At 43.2% G+C, this 19,470-nt stretch overlaps 1 protein-coding gene across 1 annotated transcript in view; it reads right to left on the bottom strand.

Moving 5' to 3' along the window:
- Positions 1-18,089, bottom strand: part of LOC146344936 (uncharacterized) — a 29,645-nt gene extending 11,556 nt beyond the window's left edge. Inside the window, exon 1 of the mRNA XM_084858641.1 lies at positions 18,003-18,089. Coding sequence (XP_084714767.1) covers positions 18,003-18,004 — 2 coding nt within the window. The 5' untranslated portion in view covers positions 18,005-18,089. The remainder of the gene's footprint in view (positions 1-18,002) is intronic.
- Positions 18,090-19,470: the final 1,381 nt, after the last annotated feature.

Raw genomic sequence — 19,470 nt, 5'->3', positions numbered from 1 at the left:
TATGCAGCTTGGCAGTCGAACAACACATGTTGGACTGCAGCTCCCATAAACCCTAGCCAGCATAGCCACCCTAGTGGTGAGAGATGAAGGGAGTTGCTGTCTAGTGACATCTGGAGGGCCACACGTTCCCTATCCCTGTTTTAGAGCCATCACTGCTACTGGATTGCAGAGGTGGCGTCTTGTAGTGTCTTTCACCAACTTGGGTGGTGTGTCAGCTGCATCCCTTCCTCGAGAACAGTGGTCTGTTAACGAAACATCCAGGCTGGAAAACTGCAAAGCATTGCACATGAGGTTACCTGTGGAAAGCATCTGGAAGTTTCAACTGGAGCAGAGTAGAGTGGCCAGATTATGACATGGAGCTGATCACCACACTGCACCATATTAAAAGATTTTCACCAGTTACCAGTTTGCTTCTGGGCTCAAGTTCAAAGCACTGGTTTTGACTAAATGGTCTGGGTATCTAAAGGAATGCCTTCTCCCACATTTTCCTGTCTGCCAATTCAAATCTGATTTCCCCAAAGACTTTTCTTCAGGAAGCCCCCACCTGAAGTTTGGACATTAGGCAGACAAGTATGGGAAAGAGGGCCTTTAGTGCCATTACCCAATGGAATTCACTTCCTGGAATGTTATCTGGTTAGGCAAAAGGCAAAGTCCATCCTGGTTTCACTGCCTTTAGTGGCTTTTAATGGGATTGTTGACTATTTTCCTTTCATCTCTTGTTTTACTTGATATCGAGTGCTGGATCTATTGGATTTTTATCTGATTTTTAAATTGTTGATTACTATCATATTCATTATGTTTTTGTTTTTACTGTAACCTGCATTGGAGCTATTTTGTGAAAATTGGGCTAAAATACTATTACTAGTACTACTAGTAGTAATTAATCAATTCTAAAATCACTAGGCAGCACATAAAATTAAAAATTGACTCTCATTTTAGACAGCATCAAGAAGGAAAGGGAAAATGGTGCAGAGAGATTCCCCTAGATAAATTTGATGTCACTTTAAATTCAGCCATTCTAATACTTTCTCATACCTGTAAAGAAGAAATAGAATATATACTCTTTCTAGTGCCATGAAACTGCTTCACAGTATTCTCTGTGTGTCTTTATTTGTACAAATGTATTTAAGATAATGTAAACCTCCCTTTTCATCCAAAACATTATCAAAGATGTCTAATAATCAGTTACTAGATATCTACAACTGAATGATGAAAAGCTTAAAAAGAAAAAAAAAATGCTATGGGCTCGATCCAGATTTAGCCATACTTACAGTAGACCCCTTGAAATCAATGGGACTTAAGTTAGACATGATTTAAATTGTTCCATTTATTTCATGGTCTACTTGAAACATGGACTAACATGTTCCATTGCCTGAATAATGAAGCCATTCAGACTAATTAAATACAGGAAACAAATTAAACATATTTTAAGTAAATATTTTACATCTTACAACAGGAACAAAGAGGGAACTTGTTCTTAGAAAACATATTAGAATTCAGATCATGTTTTCTTTTCTAGGTTGTTAGGAATTGTTTCCTGCAGCATGTATTCTAATTCTAGTTTTTAAATGATTAAAATAATGAGACTACAATAACATGCCCTGAAAGGACATTTTGCAGTCGTAAGTATTTTCTCTGAAATTCACCTAAATTATTCCCTGCTTCCCTTAACATTTAATTATACTTCTTTGTATCATCCTGGACAAGCCCTCTCCTGTTTCTGTGAGTTATTATATATATAGCCAACTGTTATCATCATAATATTTTGCTAGTATTTATTATTGTCTGTCATACATTTTGCATGCATCGGTCATTGGCTTTTGGGGCACATCTGTGGTGACCACAAAGTAAATACTTTGTGGCAACTTGTCACCATGACACATCCAGATTACATCAATAGAGACAAGAAAGTTTCAATAGTAAGAGATTTTATGGGCATTTATCCATGCTCTGGATACTTATCTGATGGTGATTTCTCATATTAAAATACACAGAAGGTAGGGAAAAGCGTGAAGCCAGTGTGGAAATAGTAATGTGTAGAGAAGGGGGGGAACCCTCTTTCTCTACATGACAACGGCTGCAAGGTTATTGTATGCACAAAAGTGGAAGAATGAAACAATACCAACTGTGAGCGAGTAGATCATGAAAATGATGGAGCTGGCAGAGATGGCAAAACTTAGTATTATAATTACAGAAGGATCAACCACTAAATTTATGTTAGATTGGAAACCTTTTATAGAATTTGTACAAGAAATAGAGAAAAATGATATCTGTGTATGTGGATTTTGAACTTTGAGGTGGTTAATTCTCTTTTTGTTGTTGTTAAAATTAGGAGAGAAATTAGATAAGGTCTGTGAACCCAATGTATGATATACAACTAAGATAAGAGCTAGAGAATAATAATGAGCATTTGTTGTGTAAGGGGAGCCAAAGCTAGATATCTTACAGTCTTAAGATATATTTTAGTGTATGTGTATTGTGTGTTTATGTTGTTGTTGTGTTGTTGTTTTTTAATAACAATAAAAAATATTATATATATAAAAAAGAAATAGTAATGTGTGAGGACTGCAGACATGCGCTTCACAGTATATATGCATGCTGGAGTTCAAAATACGTTCCTAGCGATTCAAATATCTTTGTCTTAATGAGACATCATGGGTAATAATGCCTCACAGCAAGTGTAATGGATACCAGTCACCAGAAGAAATACCAGAAACCATGCCTTGAAATTGTCCCTTCTATCCCTCTCCTCAGCTAACAGTTTGGGTAAGGAGAGAGAACTGCTGTTGCTCACTCACCTCACAGTAGTGGTGTACCTTGTCACTTTATGCTCGAAGGAACAAGTAAATCCCCAACACAGCTTGATTTCCTTGTTACCTTCTGGTAAAAAGCAGTGAGGCATCATTCTTCCATTAGGGTCAGTGATGGTAGCAACTCTCAGTGGCCTGGTTCACATGTAACGAGAAGCCACCATGGGTGAATTTCTCTTTGGGGATTCTTGTCATGGCAGCAGCTGCCATTCTCAATATTTGGGGCATGGGGGGGAGGGGGGTTTGCTGTAGTTTCTCATTATGTGTGAATCTGGCAAGGGTGGGTTTTTGGAGTGGTTGACAAGCCACACATAACCCTTGAACAGCCCATGGATTCTAGGTTGCTTGTCAGCCACCCCAGAACCTCCCCCTTTACCGGGTTCGCATGTAACAAGAAGCTTCAGCAGTGGCTTAGATTGGCAACCTGACACTCACAGGTCCCACAACCCACCATGGCTAATATGGACCTGTGAGTGTCATGTTGCCAATCTAAGCTAATAAGCCATGGTGGGCTGCAGTGTGGGGCCTGTGAGTGTCAGGTTGCCAATCTAAGCTAATAAGCCATGGTGGGCTGCGGTGATCATACAAGCTAGGTTTCTGTGTCTAAAATGGAGGAAAGGAGAAGATGTGAAGGGAGAGGCAGTGGCTGGTTGTGGCTGCTTGAGACACTGGAAGGCTTCATCCCTCATGATGCCTTCTTAAGAGGCAAATGCTTTAGTTTTCCCTAACAGAAATTACTTCCATCCATGTGATAAAATGGAATATAAAACAAAAACAATAAAATTTAATGCGTGGATCGACCTTGAACTGAAATGTATGTGTTTTATCTGTCAGTTGCTCATAAGCCATTTCTCTTTACATGTTTCACATGGAGTGGTATGTTCCATCTTTCCAAAATAGAACATGATCCACTGGGAGTTGTGAAACAGGGAGACGTTCTTGGAGAATTTTGTTCATGGCGTCCAACCTGACATATCTAATGTTAGCCTAAATGTTTTGTCAAGAGTATGTTCCAAAGATGTAAGTGTTTCAGCTGTTCAAGACATAAATTTGTGTTCTCCAAGCTCCAGTAACATGGGAAGAATAGATAAATTGGAGATAACGCCATAAAGAAGCAATTAAACAATTCAGAAGTTTTCAAAGTTTATAGACTTTGGCTCAGACCCCAATGGACCAAACATTAAAGGGTAAAACCCTTTGAAGTGTGTTTTACTATCCCAGTATGGAATTTTCCTAATGAACCAGCACAGCTATTGTGCTTTTAATTTTCTTTGAACAATACTGTATTTAGGCATCCAGGAAGGGAATCACAGAACTGGAGAATGAAGATAGTCAAGGATCTGCCATTTAGATCTTCTGCCACGGCCTTCTTCAAGCTAGCGTCCCCTAGGTGTGTTGGACTGCAACTCCCACAATTAACTGCAGCTCCCAACGTCTATAGCATGGCAGGTGCAGGAAGACTGATGTCCAATCAGTGGAGGCTAGTGGCTTCTGCACCTTGGACAGCTCCTTTAGAGTTCTGACTGGTTCTGACTAAAACCCGGAGCAGATTCACCGCCCTACTGACACTGGAGCCACCAGCCTCTGCTGTGTTCAATAAAGGGGCTTTGGCCTAGTTTTTACTCAGGTAGAAAGCCTGTGTCTGCATTCATCAGTTAAGACTGCCGGGGGGGGGGGGGGCTCATATGACCAAACGCTTCCCCATACAAAACGTTCCCGCACATAGGTAACAAGTTGTCAGGAAGAAGGCCAGGCTTTTCCCGGTATGCTAATTTTCTATTTACAGAGTTTTCTATATGACTGACATGTGCCACTGATCTCTAAGCATGACTAAGCCTGGATCCAACCCAGAGACTTTTGTGTATGGGGGAACATTCAGTTATTTTATTTATTTATTTGTTTATTTCAGTACCACCCAATAGCTGACGCTCTCTGGGCGGTTCACAAAAATTAAAACCAAAGAGCACACAATAAAACAATACTAAACATTCAAACCACAGTAAACAATACAACCAGAATACAACCAGAATAAAACCTAGCAGCAGCGCAGGGATTTAAAATACAGATTTAAAACAGCAAAGCTAAAAGTCTAAAGAGCTAAAATGCTAAAATGCCTGGGAAAATAAAAAGGTCTTTACCTGGCGCTGGAAAGAATACAATGTAGGTGCCAGGCAAACCTCAGTAGGGAGCTTATTCCACAGCCGGGGTGCCACAGCAGAAAAAGCCCTCCTCCTGGTACCCACCAGTCCTTTGGCAGGGACTCACAGAGAAGGGCCTCTGAAGATGATCTTAAGGTCCGGGCAGGCACATATGGGAGGAGGCGATCCTTCAGATAACCTGGCCCCAAGCCGTTAAGGGCTTTGAATGTTAATACCAGCACTTTGAATTGGGTCCGGAAATGGACTGGCAGCCAGTGTAGCTAGAAAAGTACTGGTGTAATATGAGCTCGTTGGCCAGTCCCTGTTAGCCTTGCTGCCCTATTTTGGACCAGCTGAAGTTTCCGGACCGTTTTCAAAGGCAGCCCCACATATAATGCACTGCAGTAATCCAGACGAGAAGTTATCAGAGCATTGATAACTGTAGCTAGGCTTTCTCTGTCCAGATAAGGGCGTAGTTGGTATACCAGCCTAAGCTGATAAAAAGTGCTCCGTGCCACTGAGTTCACCTGCGCCTCAAGTGACAGTTCTGGGTCCAAGAGCACCCCCAAACTACGAACTTGATCCTTTAGGGGGAGTTGCAACCCCCTCCAGAACAGGGTGAATATCACCTAGCTGGGCAGACAAACCACACACTAACAGTACCTCCATCTTGTCTGGATTGAGTTTCAGTTTATTGGCCCTCATCCAGTCCATTACCATGCCCAGGCACTGATTCCAGGCCAGTGCCTCACCTGGGTTTGATGAGAAAGTGGTAGAGCTGGGTGTCATCCGCATATTGATGGCACCTCAGCCCACACCTCTGGATAACCTCCCCCAGCGGTTTCATGTAGATGTTAAACAGCATGTAGATGTTAAACAGTTATGCAAGCTCCCATCGACTGACTGAAGTGGTACAACCCAGTCTGCCACCTCAGCCAATGTCTGGGGGGAGAGAACTGTGCCTTCTAACCAGTAGGTAATGTTACCTAAGTTGGCATCTATTGATACTATACCTTGTGCATCATCCACCATCAACATCCAGAGATGCTAATATAATTACTACCACATTTTTCCTAACGTCTTCTCTCTGCCCTACATATGATCCACCAGTTCCAATTTAATAATTACTGAATATATATATATATATATTCATTCATTCATTCATTCATTCAAAGGGGGAGAGTGACCATTGCTTTTAAAAATCCCAACATGCCTTTCTGCAGCCAGATTGTAAAGATGTGATGTGGTTCTTCTGCAGAGCATTCTATGGACTATAGGATAATGAACTGTTGTATCCCAGCTGATTTTATCTGATGTTGTGTTGTTTGGCAGCTCTTTGTGTTTTGATTTGTTATAGTGTTTTTTCTGAGATTTGTTAGCTGCGTTGGGGGTCTTTTTAAAACAGAAATGTGGAATATAAACGTTGCTTTAAATAATAATTTTTAAAACCCCGAGATCCTTTTGCGCTAGACACATTCTAACTTAATTAAGGCTACAAACCTATGCACACTTCTGTGGTTACAAACCCTACAGAATAAAGGGAGGCGTACTTCCAAGTAAACATGCATAGCATTAGCCTGCAATCCTATGTACGCTTACTTGGAGCATGTCCCATTGAACTAGGTGAGGCTTACTTCTGAGTAAAAATGCATAGAATTGGGCTGCATGTCTCCAGAACACCACCCTCATTCCATCTTGAAATTATTACAAACTGTATCTGAGACTTCCACTATGCCCATTTCTCTTTCCCCTCCATTTTTTAAAAACATCCAGATGAAGAAGAGTTCTGGTGAAACTTAAAAGCTTGCACACTATTTTTTTATTGTTGTCTACTCCTAATAGACTTCAGCAACTGAACTTCAACAATACCCTAAATACACCAAACAATCTATAACTGTATTGTATGCTGACACTGATCTGTTGATTTGGCGCAGGCTCGTGAATATTTCAGGTGCCTAATGAGCAGTACTGTCAGATCCTTTGCAAAGGAGACGGGAAAGTGAGGTAAGAAGGGATTCTTAAGAAACCTCACCGTGCTCAAGGTCAGTAAGGGCTGTATGCTATGGGAGGGTGACAGAAGAGAGTTCTATGGAGCCTGGCCAAGAGACAGATTGGCTAAAAGAAGAATTGAATGACATCAACAGTGGGTTGAAAAACAGGGACCATGAGGAAAGCATGGGTGGTGGAGAAGAGTCGGATAAAGTAGGACTGAGGCAAAACCTCCTAGGAGGCCTATGAATTGCACAGGCTGTGAAATACTGGCAGGAAGGAAATAGACAGGCAAGGGAGAATGGAAGGTTGGGAACTGTGAAACAGGAGGCAAAGGGGCTGCTGGTGTGGCTAGGTTTATAGTCTCTATTAGGGATGGGTGAGAATTTCATCTGTTTTGTTTTTGACAAGAACATATCAAAATCTGAAGATTTCTTCATAAATGGGTTGCCACCTCTTTTTTTCTGACAGGCTCCTCGTCTTTAACAGTGGTATGCAGGCAGGTGCAAACGCGGTCCTCTCCATGCTGGGAATACCTGTACCTATTGATTTTGGCTGGTGCAGATGGGCAAGAATTTAGTTTCAGTTTGTTTCTGATAAGAATTTACCAAAATTTGCAAAGTTCTCCACATTTGGGACTAAAAGAACTTGAATTTTTTTTAAAAAATGGAACATGGGAGAAAGCAAAACTGACAGATTCACCCAACCCTAAGTAGCCAGTAGATCACTATCACCCAGACACCAGAGGTGTGGAGGACAGGGAATGAGGTGAGGTCTGAGAAGGTGAACAATAAGTGGTTGATACTCCAGAGAACTCTAGGGAACAACAAGATGCCAAATGCTATTGCAGGATGAAAGTACTCTTAGGAAATAGATGTGTGAGCAGATAGCGCAAAGCAACATATATAAAAGAATGGATCAAAGAAAGCTATAGTCAGATATACCACAGGAACCATACAGGAACTATGAGGAGGAGGAGGGAGAGCTATAATTTCTATAAAACTTGTTTACGTGGCTTGGAACTTAGAATCTCTCAGGTCTTTCTTTTAAAAGGACCAAAGCAGTAGCCCTATTCAGGCGTTCATAAATTGTACACATGGAGGGGACGTGGCTACCTTTGTGCCACCCACTCCACTCCTGAATTTAGTGTTTTGAGCAGGAAGGTCTGAAGGGAGACTGTAAGTGCAATCATCTGAAGATGGTTACAGTCGTCTGTGTGTCTGAGAACCCTTCACGATCACAGGAAGGACTGCAAACATGTTCAGCCGAATGCACCCCCTCCAGACTTTCTCACTCATAGTTTTTCTTCATGGGGCATTTATTGTATGCCTGTCATTCCCTATGCATGGTTATTTATGGGTTCTTTAGATGATATTGAGACCCTCCAGTTTTGCTTCTATTTGTAAACAGCACTTTCCAGGAGGTTTTTTTTAGAGTAGAGGAAATGGGGTATTATTTCTGATGGCAAAAGGAAGTGTGATTTCCTCTTGTGTATTTGTGCTGTTCTGCTGTACCACAGTGCCACCTATAGGCTATGTAGTGGAAAAGCAGGAAAGGGAACACTCATGAAGTGCTCAGATCTCAATTCTGCAACAAAACCAAAACCAGATACAGTGGATTAACAGCCTAGTGTAGAACTGCCCAGAGAGCTTTGCTATTGGGCAGTATAGAAATGTAATAAATAAATAAATAAATAAATAAATAAATAAATACAGCTCTCAGTGAGGAAAGGTCAGGTGTAGAGGGGGAGGGGCAGCAGACATGTCCCCTCATCCCTTCCACACGGCCTCAGCCCCTAATACATGGTGCAGAAGGGTGGTGATACCTGCACAGTGAATCCCAGACTCCTCCTTTCTTCCCCTCTTCTTTCCATGTCTGCCTGTCCATCCTCCACCACCATTCACCATCTGTCAGGATTCTTCTAGATCTAAAAGGTAGCTAATGGGTTCTTTGGGCCATTTTCTCTTTTCTTTTTTTGTCCATCTTACAGTGCAAGCCTGTACATATCTACTCAGAAGTAAGCCCCATTGTATTCCATGTGACTTACTCTCATGTAAGTTTTTATAGGGTTGCAGCCTTGATTTCCTTTCTGGCTTTCCTACCATTTGTTAGCTGTGGTTGTTCAGGCTTAAATCTTTACGTAGCCTGTCACAGTAAGGGGAAGGGACGCAAATGGCATCCGCTAGGCAGGACGCGATTCGCATCCGAAGACCGGCCGCGGATGGACCAGGCCGGACCCGGCAGTGCCAGGTAGGATCCGGCTGGGTCGGACTTCGTGGGGTGGCAGGGTGGGGTGGTCTGTTCCACCACAGACCTGGGGGGGGGGGCGGATTCTAAGAATCCGCCCCCCCTGGAGTCCGTGGTGGAATTCTCCGCCATCCCTACCAAAGACTGTTTTTCTGCGTAGCTCTGAGGATATCATCATCATCACTTTGTGTGGCTGTGTAGATTCTCAGCCAAGGTTTTGCAGCCACTGGTTTAAAGTGACATGATTCTTTCTGCAATGGGAATTGTTCCTGGAACAGGAGAATGTGGGTCCAAAGGAGTGTGGCTGTGTGAATCCTCCTGACCCTTTGCACACATGACCTTAAAGTTCATGTGCCTCAATTTTCCCTTTCTGTGGTATGGGTTGCTGGCTGTTGGAGATGCCAAAGACCGCTCCACCTCTGCTGACCCCTTGGCTCCTCCTTCTGCCCCACCAGTCAGATTGGCCACCATCCAAGACTGCTTCCACAGATCCAATCTATGAATGTCTGGATAGGTTTAGATCAAGTGAACCATTCCCAATACAATTTGGCAGGAGGTCTAAGGAGAAGGATGTGTATATAGTGTACCCCATGCATTTTGATCCACTGTGCTGTAATCCATATCTGGTTACTCGAGAGCAAAACGCACATTTTAGAAAAACATTAATTAGCAAACTCCAAAAAGTGGAAAGTGTCGAGTGGAAAAAGAAACAGGACGAGATGACAGTCAAGCACAACACTGATGTTAATTTTGAATGGAATGGTTCAAATGCGTAGAGATTTCTTTGCATTATGCAGGCTGATGCTGGTGACCTGAGTTTACATTGGTGCTTTTAGATGATTTACTTGGTCATCCATGAGCAGTGCTGCATATGATTTTCCCACAGAGCTCATGTCTCCAAGTCTGTGTGTAACACTCGATATAGTGAACAGCTCATTAGCTCTTAGTAGCTTCAAGGTCTGGATCTGAAAGAGAGTTAAATGTAATTGCTTGGTTTTTCTGGTACATCCCTTAATTCTTATAAAAGCTTTTCCATCATTGCTGAGAAAATGCTGTTTGTGATCTTTTGTTTTCAACATGGAAGTGTCATGAGTGGAAATAATTGTTTCAAAAAGTGTCATCTTTACTGTTTTAATGGTCTTTCATAAACCTGACAACCAGTAGCTTTTGAGATGTGCTAGCTGAGTATCGTAGGTGGCTCAGTCACATCAACATAGATTCCAATGCTTGTAGTCCTCTGGAAAATATGCATCCCTTTTTTATCTTTAATTTTCTCACCGTATTTTTAAGAGGCAGTTCAAACACTTTTCTCATACAAGTAGCACATGTTATATTGACTCCTGGATGTTTTCAGTGTGAATCAGCTATGCTTAAAAAGGCACGTACATACATAAGGTATTTATAATATTATCCCTCTTAATGAGAAAGGGACTGGACTGCCGATAAAAATCTTCCTGGCTGAAAGTCACATCTTAGCTGCCAGCACATACTGGTTTCTAGTGTGCCTGCAATCCTCCTCCAGCTGTGTTAGAAATCTCTGTATTAAACATAATTAAAATATTATAAATCACCATGGAAAATGGTTTACAGCAGTGACAGTCCTCTGAGTCAACTGCTACTGAAGTTGGCCAGTTCGCTGAAAACCACAGGAGCCTAAATAAATATGAGAAAAGGCAAAGAATTGTTTTTCAAAAGTGTCCATTTCACTAGAATTAGTTCTAAAGTCTCAGCAGTATGACCATCCTCTGTCTACACAGAGAAAACCGCATGGGCAAGGGCTGTAGCTCAGTGGCAGAGCACCTGCTTAGTGTGCAGAAGGTCCTGGGTTCAACCCCAAGTGGAGCTGGGAAATGCCCCTGCCTGAAACCCTGGAGAGCTACTGCATGTCAGTGTAGACCAAGGTAGGCAACCTGGTACCCCTCAGATATTTTGGACTACAACTCCCACAATTCCTGAGCATTGCACATACTGGCTGGGGATGATGGGAGTTGCAGCCTAAAACATCTGAAGGGTGCCAGGTCACCTACCGCTGGTGTAGACAATGCTAACTCAGTATAAGGCAGCTTCCTATTTTCCTAATTAAGGAACATAAACTCCATGGGATGGCACACTGGCAGCCATGTTTGTTTATACATGTGTTCATCCTATTCAGATATAAAGTGGGCTGGGGAATCTGATGTTTACATTAAAAGGGGCACAAGGGTGTGGGAAGTTGAACCTACTTTCCTTTCCCCCGCCCCCCACATGCTGTTGCCCCAACCTATGGGTGCCACTGAACTGCCAAAGAAATGGAAATGCATCACCAAAAAAGAGAACAAAAGAGGGCTTGCATTTGCAGGAAATATTCTATATGCATAGGTGCAAATTTAGAAATATTTATTATAATTTAAATAGAAATACAGTGCATCTCACCGTAGGGCAAAAGGCTGTGACCAGGTGACCTGTGTGCCTGCCTGTTCCGTCTGCTGTCCAGGTGCTAACTGGTGATGAGCAACAGTTTGATGGTTCTTTATCTTTCAACTTGTATTGGACAGGACAGTGCATCAAACAGAGAAGTCCTCTGGCAGCCCTTCAAAAAGAGGTACATATGGCCACCCTACTCCAACCACTTCTCCCTGTTCACTAAATGGAACCAGGCTGAGTGACAAGTGTCTGGGGCAACCAGTTATGAGAAGATAAGACAGGGGACAGTTCAGCTCCCTGCAGCCACACATCTTGTTTGACGTTAAAATCCTGGATAGGACAGACCAGGAGCAACACACATGTTGTTAATCTGTCTAGTTTGGCTCTGAGCTTGATGGAAAATATAACATTTAGATGAGCCTACACAGCTTTCTTACAAAGCTTAAAGATTTCTAGGGGCTTCTCAATTGATAATTTTATGACCCATCTTATGACCAAACTAGGGCTGGATTACTTTTTCCCTGTTTGGGGCATTCACTCAATTTGTGGAGAATACTGTTCCCCTCCAAATAGGGTACAATTTTGGGGGAGTAAGGGGTAGAAATGTTTCAAACTGTTCAGAGGGGGTGGCATTTTCAGAGGAGTGGTGGTTGCAGCTTCCTCTCCCCCCCCCTTTCTTTTTTACTGTTTGAAACTGTGAGGTCCTCCCACCTTATTGTGCTTTTAATTGTATAAAATGTACAGTGGATCTTTTAATCTTTTTATTATTTTAATATTCTTGTTTTATTGTTGCAAAGTGTTAATATTTTAAATTGTTGTACATCACCTTGATGGCTTTTTAGCATACAAGGAGGTATATAAATGTTAATAATTAATAAATACATATACACATATATACATACCACCACCAGTGCCAGCAGAAGTGGCAGCTGCTATGTTTCCATCCCCAAATGCTCCACAAATGATGCTAGCTTTACAACATTATTATCAATGCATCAAAAAGGTCTGGATGCACCTGATCTCGTCTGATCCCGGAAACTAAGCAGGGTCAGCCCTGGTTAGTATTTGGATGGGAGACCACCTGGGAATCAGGCTTCCTGCACTGAGCAGGGAGTTGGACTCGATGGTCTTGTAGGCCCCTTCCAACCATATGATTCTCTTCTATTCTATGAGATCCTTCAAGGGGCTTTTGGGGAAGGAAGGCCAGGAGGAAGTTTTTATACAGTTAAAAGCAAGAAAAGGATGGGGGGAGAGCTGCATTTTTAAACAATAAAAGAGGGGGGAAATCAAGAGGAAGCCACCATTGCCCATCAAGATAGCACCCCTTCCACCTAAAACAGTTCAAAACATTTCACCTCCCATTCCGAAAACCACCAAAATGGCCACTCCAAGTCATCACCTGTAACTGGGTGGAGTGAACGGGAGATGCCATTTCAGTTGAGCTCTACCACACACACCTTTCATATATTTCAGATAAACAAAACAAGTTTATTTTTTAATGTAGATTTCTGGCCCACTCCATCCCCAAAACTCATACAATGCCCCCCTCCCAAATTGCACACCAAATATAAAATACGGTATCAAATTAATATCATCTCATGGTAGATTACCCCCAGCAACCCAACGCAAGCTTGAACAAGGAGGTCTTATGGTGTTTTTAGACAAGGGTTGGGCTGAGGCCCACTTCATATATATATCATTTTCCAGAGATGGATGCAGGAAAAAAAAAGTCTAGCTATCACACAATGTATGAAGATCATGCAAGAGCCTATTTTGCTTGCTTTTGTACTTATTTATTTATTTATTACATTTCTATTCTGCTTTTCCTCCAAGGCACCCAAGGCAGTGTACATCATTATGTATGTATGTATGTATTTGTGGTATTTATATACCACTGAATATAATAAAATATCTCAGCAGTTCACAATATTAAAATGCAATATTAAAAACACAACACTAAAACACAGAGACCTTGTTGTTAGACTTTCCATTCCAAAGTCTATTTTTGCAACCCGAATGGTTTGACTCTGGGATCCCTAACAAATGGGTTCACCAGCCAGTTGATCTCCATGTCGTTGCTGGTAGTGCCTTTGTCTGCATGGGAACTAAAAACACTATGTGCAGGGTGGGCTTTGAGACTGAGACAGCCAACTCATTTTGAATTCATGGCCAAAAATCTGTAAACCAGAGGGTAGCCTGTGCCCTCTGCATGTTTCCAAGTATCTGTAATCACAAAGGAAGTGATGTCCTTTGAAAAAAGGTAAATATGCCCACAGTGACTTTCTCCTTCTCCTCATATTTCCTTCGATCTATCCATTCTGCCCCTTGTGTGGTCCACCCTGGGCTATTGCTGTTCTAAGCCCCTGTGGTGTAACGCCTCCCAAGCCCTTTCTCACCATTTCTCTAGCATCTTCCACACTCCTTGGCAACTGCTAATTCCTCACAGTTTCTTTGTCTTTATCTCTGTTATTGCTATTAGGAATAGTGTGCCAGCACAAGTGCTAGGGGATTGGTATAGTAATTGAAGTTTCAAAATACTTATTGATCATTGTTCTCCGTTCCTCCCCATGGAATCCTCTTCGGCCGGCTCTGCTCTACAGCGATTCTGTGGAGCCACCGGCTGGCTCCAAAGAGCCACTGATATGGCCGCCATGCTGTATTGTTCCCTGAAGGGGACTTGACTGACTGACGCAACTGGTATCCAGGTAGGGATGTACGAAACCCAGCTTACCTGGCTCTGCCAGGTTCCGCTGGGGGAGGAGGCACTCCGTCCCTCCCCCCGGAATCCTTGCTGGGGGGGAGGCGCTCCGTGCCTCCCCCTGGAATCCTGGCCGTCTGGCTCCGCTCCGCGGGGATTCTGCAGAGCCACTGGCCGGCTCCGCCAGCAGCCGGACATCCAGCCACTAGCTAGCAGGGACGCAAATGACGGCGCCCATAGCCGCCGCTGTTTGCGTCCCTGAATTCAGCTGTGATAGGCTACGTAAAGACTTACGTAGCCTATCACATCTGGGTTAAAAAAAAACACAAACAAAAGTGTACGCAAATGGCGGCGGCTACAGCCGCCACCATTTGCGTTCCTTATTTTTGGCCGTTTTAGTCGACGTAAATATTTACGTAGACTAAGATGGCCAAAAATAAGGAACGCAAATGGCGGTGGCTGTAGCCGCCGCCATTTGCGTATGCGTTTTTTTTTTAAAAACCCAGACGTGATAGGCTACGTAAGTCTTTACGTAGCCTATCACGAATGGGGGGGGGGAAACAGACTGCAAATGGCGGCGGCGGTGGCAGCCGGTCGGAAGACCAGCCGCCGCCGCCGAGCCGCCGTCGTCCAGAACATCCGCCCCAGGTAAGTCATGTCCCAGGGGGGGATCCGTGGGGGGGTGGCAGGCCGTTCTGCCATGGAGTTCAGGGGGCCGAATGCACTGGCATTTGGCCTCACCGAGATTCATGGCAGAATTCTCTGACATCCCTATATCCAGGTGCAAATGGTATCCAGGACGCCATTTGCAGCCGTAAAGGTCTTAGTTTAAGGTAAGTGCCTTAACTGGCTGCATTTAGCTTAAACTAAGACCTTTACGGCCACCACAAATGGCGTCCTGGGCACCATTTGCGTCCCTGCTTTTCATTCATGCAATAGGCTACGCAAATATTTGCGTAGCCTATCACTTAAAACAGGGACGCAAATGGCGTCCTGGGTGCCATTTCCATCCCTGGTTTTCATTCACGTGATAGGCTACGCAAATATTTGCATACCCTATTGCGTGAATGAAAAGCAGGGACACAAATGGTGTCCAGGATGCCATTGGCAGCTGTAGAGGTCTTAGTTTAAGCTAAATGCAGCTATTTACTGCTGCATTTACCTTAAACTAAGACCTTTACGGCCTCAAATGGCATCCTGGATGCCATTTGCGTCCACAATCAGTCCCCTTCAGCCAGCAATATGGCATGGCAGCTGTATCGCTGGCAATCCACAGCCGGAGGATCCAGCCGAAGAGGGTTCCGTGGGGAGGCGGAGGTAAGTGCTCCATTCCACCACGGACTCTGGGGGGGGGGGGGATTCTTTAGAATCCGGCCTCATTGGAATCCATAGTGGAATTCTCCGCCATCCCTATTCTCAAGTAATTTCCCCATTTGAAGTAGCCTAATTTCTACCCTATGGCTTATGTACAGTGTATGATCTGCTGTGTGCACACCACACCTCTGGGAAGATCCCTATTTTTCCAAGTTCATCAGACACATGTTTACCCATGAGGGTTTATGTGGACATGTGAATGAGGACATGCAGTAACAGTGGTTTGTACACATTTTACTCTACACCCATGTCTGAAAATACTCTTGGCTCTGAGCACTACACTCGTACATACATACCATTGCCGGAAACAAGATTATTTTCTTGCAAACAGCTCCCAAAAGACATTTGATATGAAATTTCACAGCCCAACAAATGGGAATCAGACAGAAACAATCAGTTTGATAACATGGGAAGCCTCTGAATTGGCGGCGCTTTGACAGTGCTTTTCCCTTGAGCCATAACTTTGTCAGCTTTCATGGGACATGCAACATATTTAACCATAAACACAAGGCAGATCTCAAAACAATCATTGTCAGCATGACAGATAATTTCTACTTATGTAATTGGCAACAAGGGTAAATCATGCTAAGTTTGAAATGACACCTTGCAAGTCTTTATCCTTTTAGTCTCCAAGGAATAAATCTAGAGATTGCTATTGGTGGGCGGGGGGGAAGGGGGGAACGCTATATGGTATAAAACCGTGCATCTCCCTGTAAAAGCTACTGAGGGCTGATCAGCAAGGCATGTAGCTTCTAAGAATAATGGAAGATGTATGTCTTCATTTTGTTAGGTTCTGCACTCCAATAATTTAGGATGGAGTTTTAAAATCTTGGTAACATGTACAAATTATGAAAAATGATTACTATGGGGGTATTCAAATAAACCCTTTCACATACATACCCAATGCATGGAAGGCGTAATGCGACAGCTGGACCCACAGCACCCACATTTCTTCCAGCCCAGCCCCTAATGTCTGTACATTTAGTACAACATGAATATGGTACTCTGCGTGCCTGTGTAGGATTCCACCCACCTGGAATGTCTGCACTATTGGGATTCCCAGTCGGGTGGAGAATCTATCCACATGCAGATGTACCCCTGTAGACAACCGTTTTCAGATGTTGCATTGAAACACATGAACACTGGGGGTGCGGGTGGCAGTTTGGGGCGGAGCCAGCAGGTGTGGTCCTGCTTCCCTCACTCCCCCCCCCCAAAAAAAGAACCAGGGTTGTTTGAATAGGGCTATAATCGCTGAATGACTCTAAAAGTTCTTTCACACATGCATATACATTGATCAATCACTCAGCACTTGATAACAAACAATTTAAAACTAGGTAAGGACAAATCTGTCAATTTTGGTTTCTCTCAATTTCTCATTTTTCCAGTCTTCACTTTGTCCTGAACTTTGAGGACAAACTTTGAGAAAAAAGTTTGTAAGAAAATCTGTATACATTGTTGTGTGCATTTCTCTTAATACATGCATTTTACATGCAATCTTACCTGATATACAGAGTTTTTCAAGCTATTTTCCTAATATAATGTATTTTAACATTATTTTCAGTAATATACATATTTTTGTGTGCACCCTAATATAGACATTTTTCTATGCATTTTAACTGGAAAATTCCATTGCCAAATTCAGAGAAGTGCAAATTTCAAAGTATAACCAAATTTTAGTTCATGTATTGGCTTGAATGTGCAAGGTAAGTTCGCATTAAATGTGAATCAAATTAATTAATTTGACTTGGATTCCTGCATTGAGCAGGGGGTTGGACTCGATGGCCTTGTAGGCCCCTTCCAACCCTACTATTCTATGATTCTATGATTCTATAATTTTTTCCCCTATCCCTACTTGAAATGCACCAGCCAATGTGAATTTTGTGATATTTGCAGGATTGTAGCTCAAACTTCAATGTTGGGAGCAGATTGTACTGAGATCATGTATGCAGCTGGGGCAAGACAAGTATTATCCAGGAATTGTTAGAGGGAACCATCAGACTCTCTCTACTCAGAGGAAGAGGAACTGGCCTGTCTTGGCCAGGATTTGGGTTCATATCCTCTCAGAACCACTCTCTCAACAGGAGGTTTATTTTATGCCTCAGCTGAAGTGAATGGTTTGGACATAGGAGGCCAAGACTCAAATCCCTTATTGGCCATGAAGTACATTTGGTAGCCCATGAGTCACTGTCTCTCAATCTACCATGGCTCAGAGGGTTCTTGTAAGAATAAAATGAGGCAGGGATATACTTTAAATCTGCATCTTACTATACAGCAAGTAAGACATCTAAATAGGTTTTTAAATGGGTCTTTATCTGTGAGCAACTGGTTAACAAGAGGACTTACATGGTGGTTTCCTGCCACAGTATCTTGTGGTCTTCAAGAAGCCTGCTACTGCTCTTCGTCTTTCCTATCAGATTTGGAAACTCCTTGCAGTGTAAAGGAAGCAAAGGAGGAGCTTACCTTCAGTCTCTTCCTCTTCCTGTGCTACTTTAGCCATAGAAATATGTTCCTCCTGTTGTGGTAATCTGGCCATATTTTGCAAAGCAAAATAGAAATAGACTGGCCTGCAAACAGGCACTTCACTAAAACTTTTTAAAAATACTCTGTTTTGAAGCTTCACCGTCTCTGCAGACAAAAACATGTGTCCCTATAGGGTAGCCAAAGAAGCCTATTAAGACAGAGTGGAGTATGAATGTGTATTTGTTGGACAAATCTTAATACCATATGAAGGGCTTCTTATCAGTAGCACAGTGGCAAATTCAGAAGCGCAGGGTCCCTTGGTGACAGTCACAGCCAGGCCCCCTCACACACACGCCCCTTCTAAGATTGTACAACCTCATAAGATATACAGCCTTCAACTGGGATCCAAAAACAGTGCAGCTGAGACTAAGGCAGTGGTATTTCAATTGGACATCTGAGAAAAAAATGCAGGGGTGTTAATCTTTTTCACTCACTCACTCACTCACTCACACACAAACATTTTAGGTTTTCAAAATATGATACTCTATGGACGCTCCAACCTCTCAACTCAGCCCTCATGGACAGATCCCTTCTCATTTAATCAGCCCCCTTGCACACTCCCTTGGCGCCCCAACATTACCCATTAGCCTTCCCTAAGCTCCTTCATTGTATCTCTCCCATCCCGCAACAGAAACGTCCACACACCCAGCTGGATTGAAACACACACACACACACACACATGCACACCCCCCCTTACCTTCTTTCTCCTCTCCCTCCAACTGATTTTTTTTCTGTTTCCCTTCCCTCCACCAGGGTTTGTTTGCCCAGATACATGCCAACCTTGTACCAAAAAAGTTTTGCTGACAGAGCAGGTTGCATTTGGCAATTCTGCTTACTGTAGAAATCAATGTTCAAGAATTAACAGTGCAATTCAATGGGACTTTATTCTGAATTAAATTTGCAGAGACCTTGGGAAGGCAGCTAAGGCTGCAGTCCTACGCACACTTACCTGAGAGAAAGCCCAATTGGCCACTGAACATAGTGAGACCGACTTCTGAGTAAACATTGTGTGATAAATCCTAAAAACTGGCACAAACCAGCCACCTGCCCTGCCCCATAAGTAAATAATGGTGGCAACACCACCGCCCCTCTCCTGCTGCTGCCGTGGCCAGCAGCAGCAGCTCTGAACGGGTGGCCAGTGTTGCAGGAGCCGGGCGTGCAGGCAGGGAGCAGGGACGGGCAGAGAAGCCAAGAGCTGAGGAGGAGAAGGGGGGTGAGAAAAGGCTGCAGAGCTCCCTCAGGCTCCCTCTCTTGCTCACTCACTCCCGTTGTCTGGCCAGCAGCCAAGAGG

This window comes from Heloderma suspectum, chromosome 5 (assembly GCF_057233095.1).
Source record: "Heloderma suspectum isolate Gila_16-S chromosome 5, 16-S_ref, whole genome shotgun sequence".
Taxonomy (NCBI): Eukaryota; Metazoa; Chordata; class Lepidosauria; order Squamata; family Helodermatidae; genus Heloderma; species Heloderma suspectum.
The sequence above is the reverse complement of the archived record's forward strand: the minus strand, read 5'-3'. Positions and strand labels throughout refer to the sequence as shown.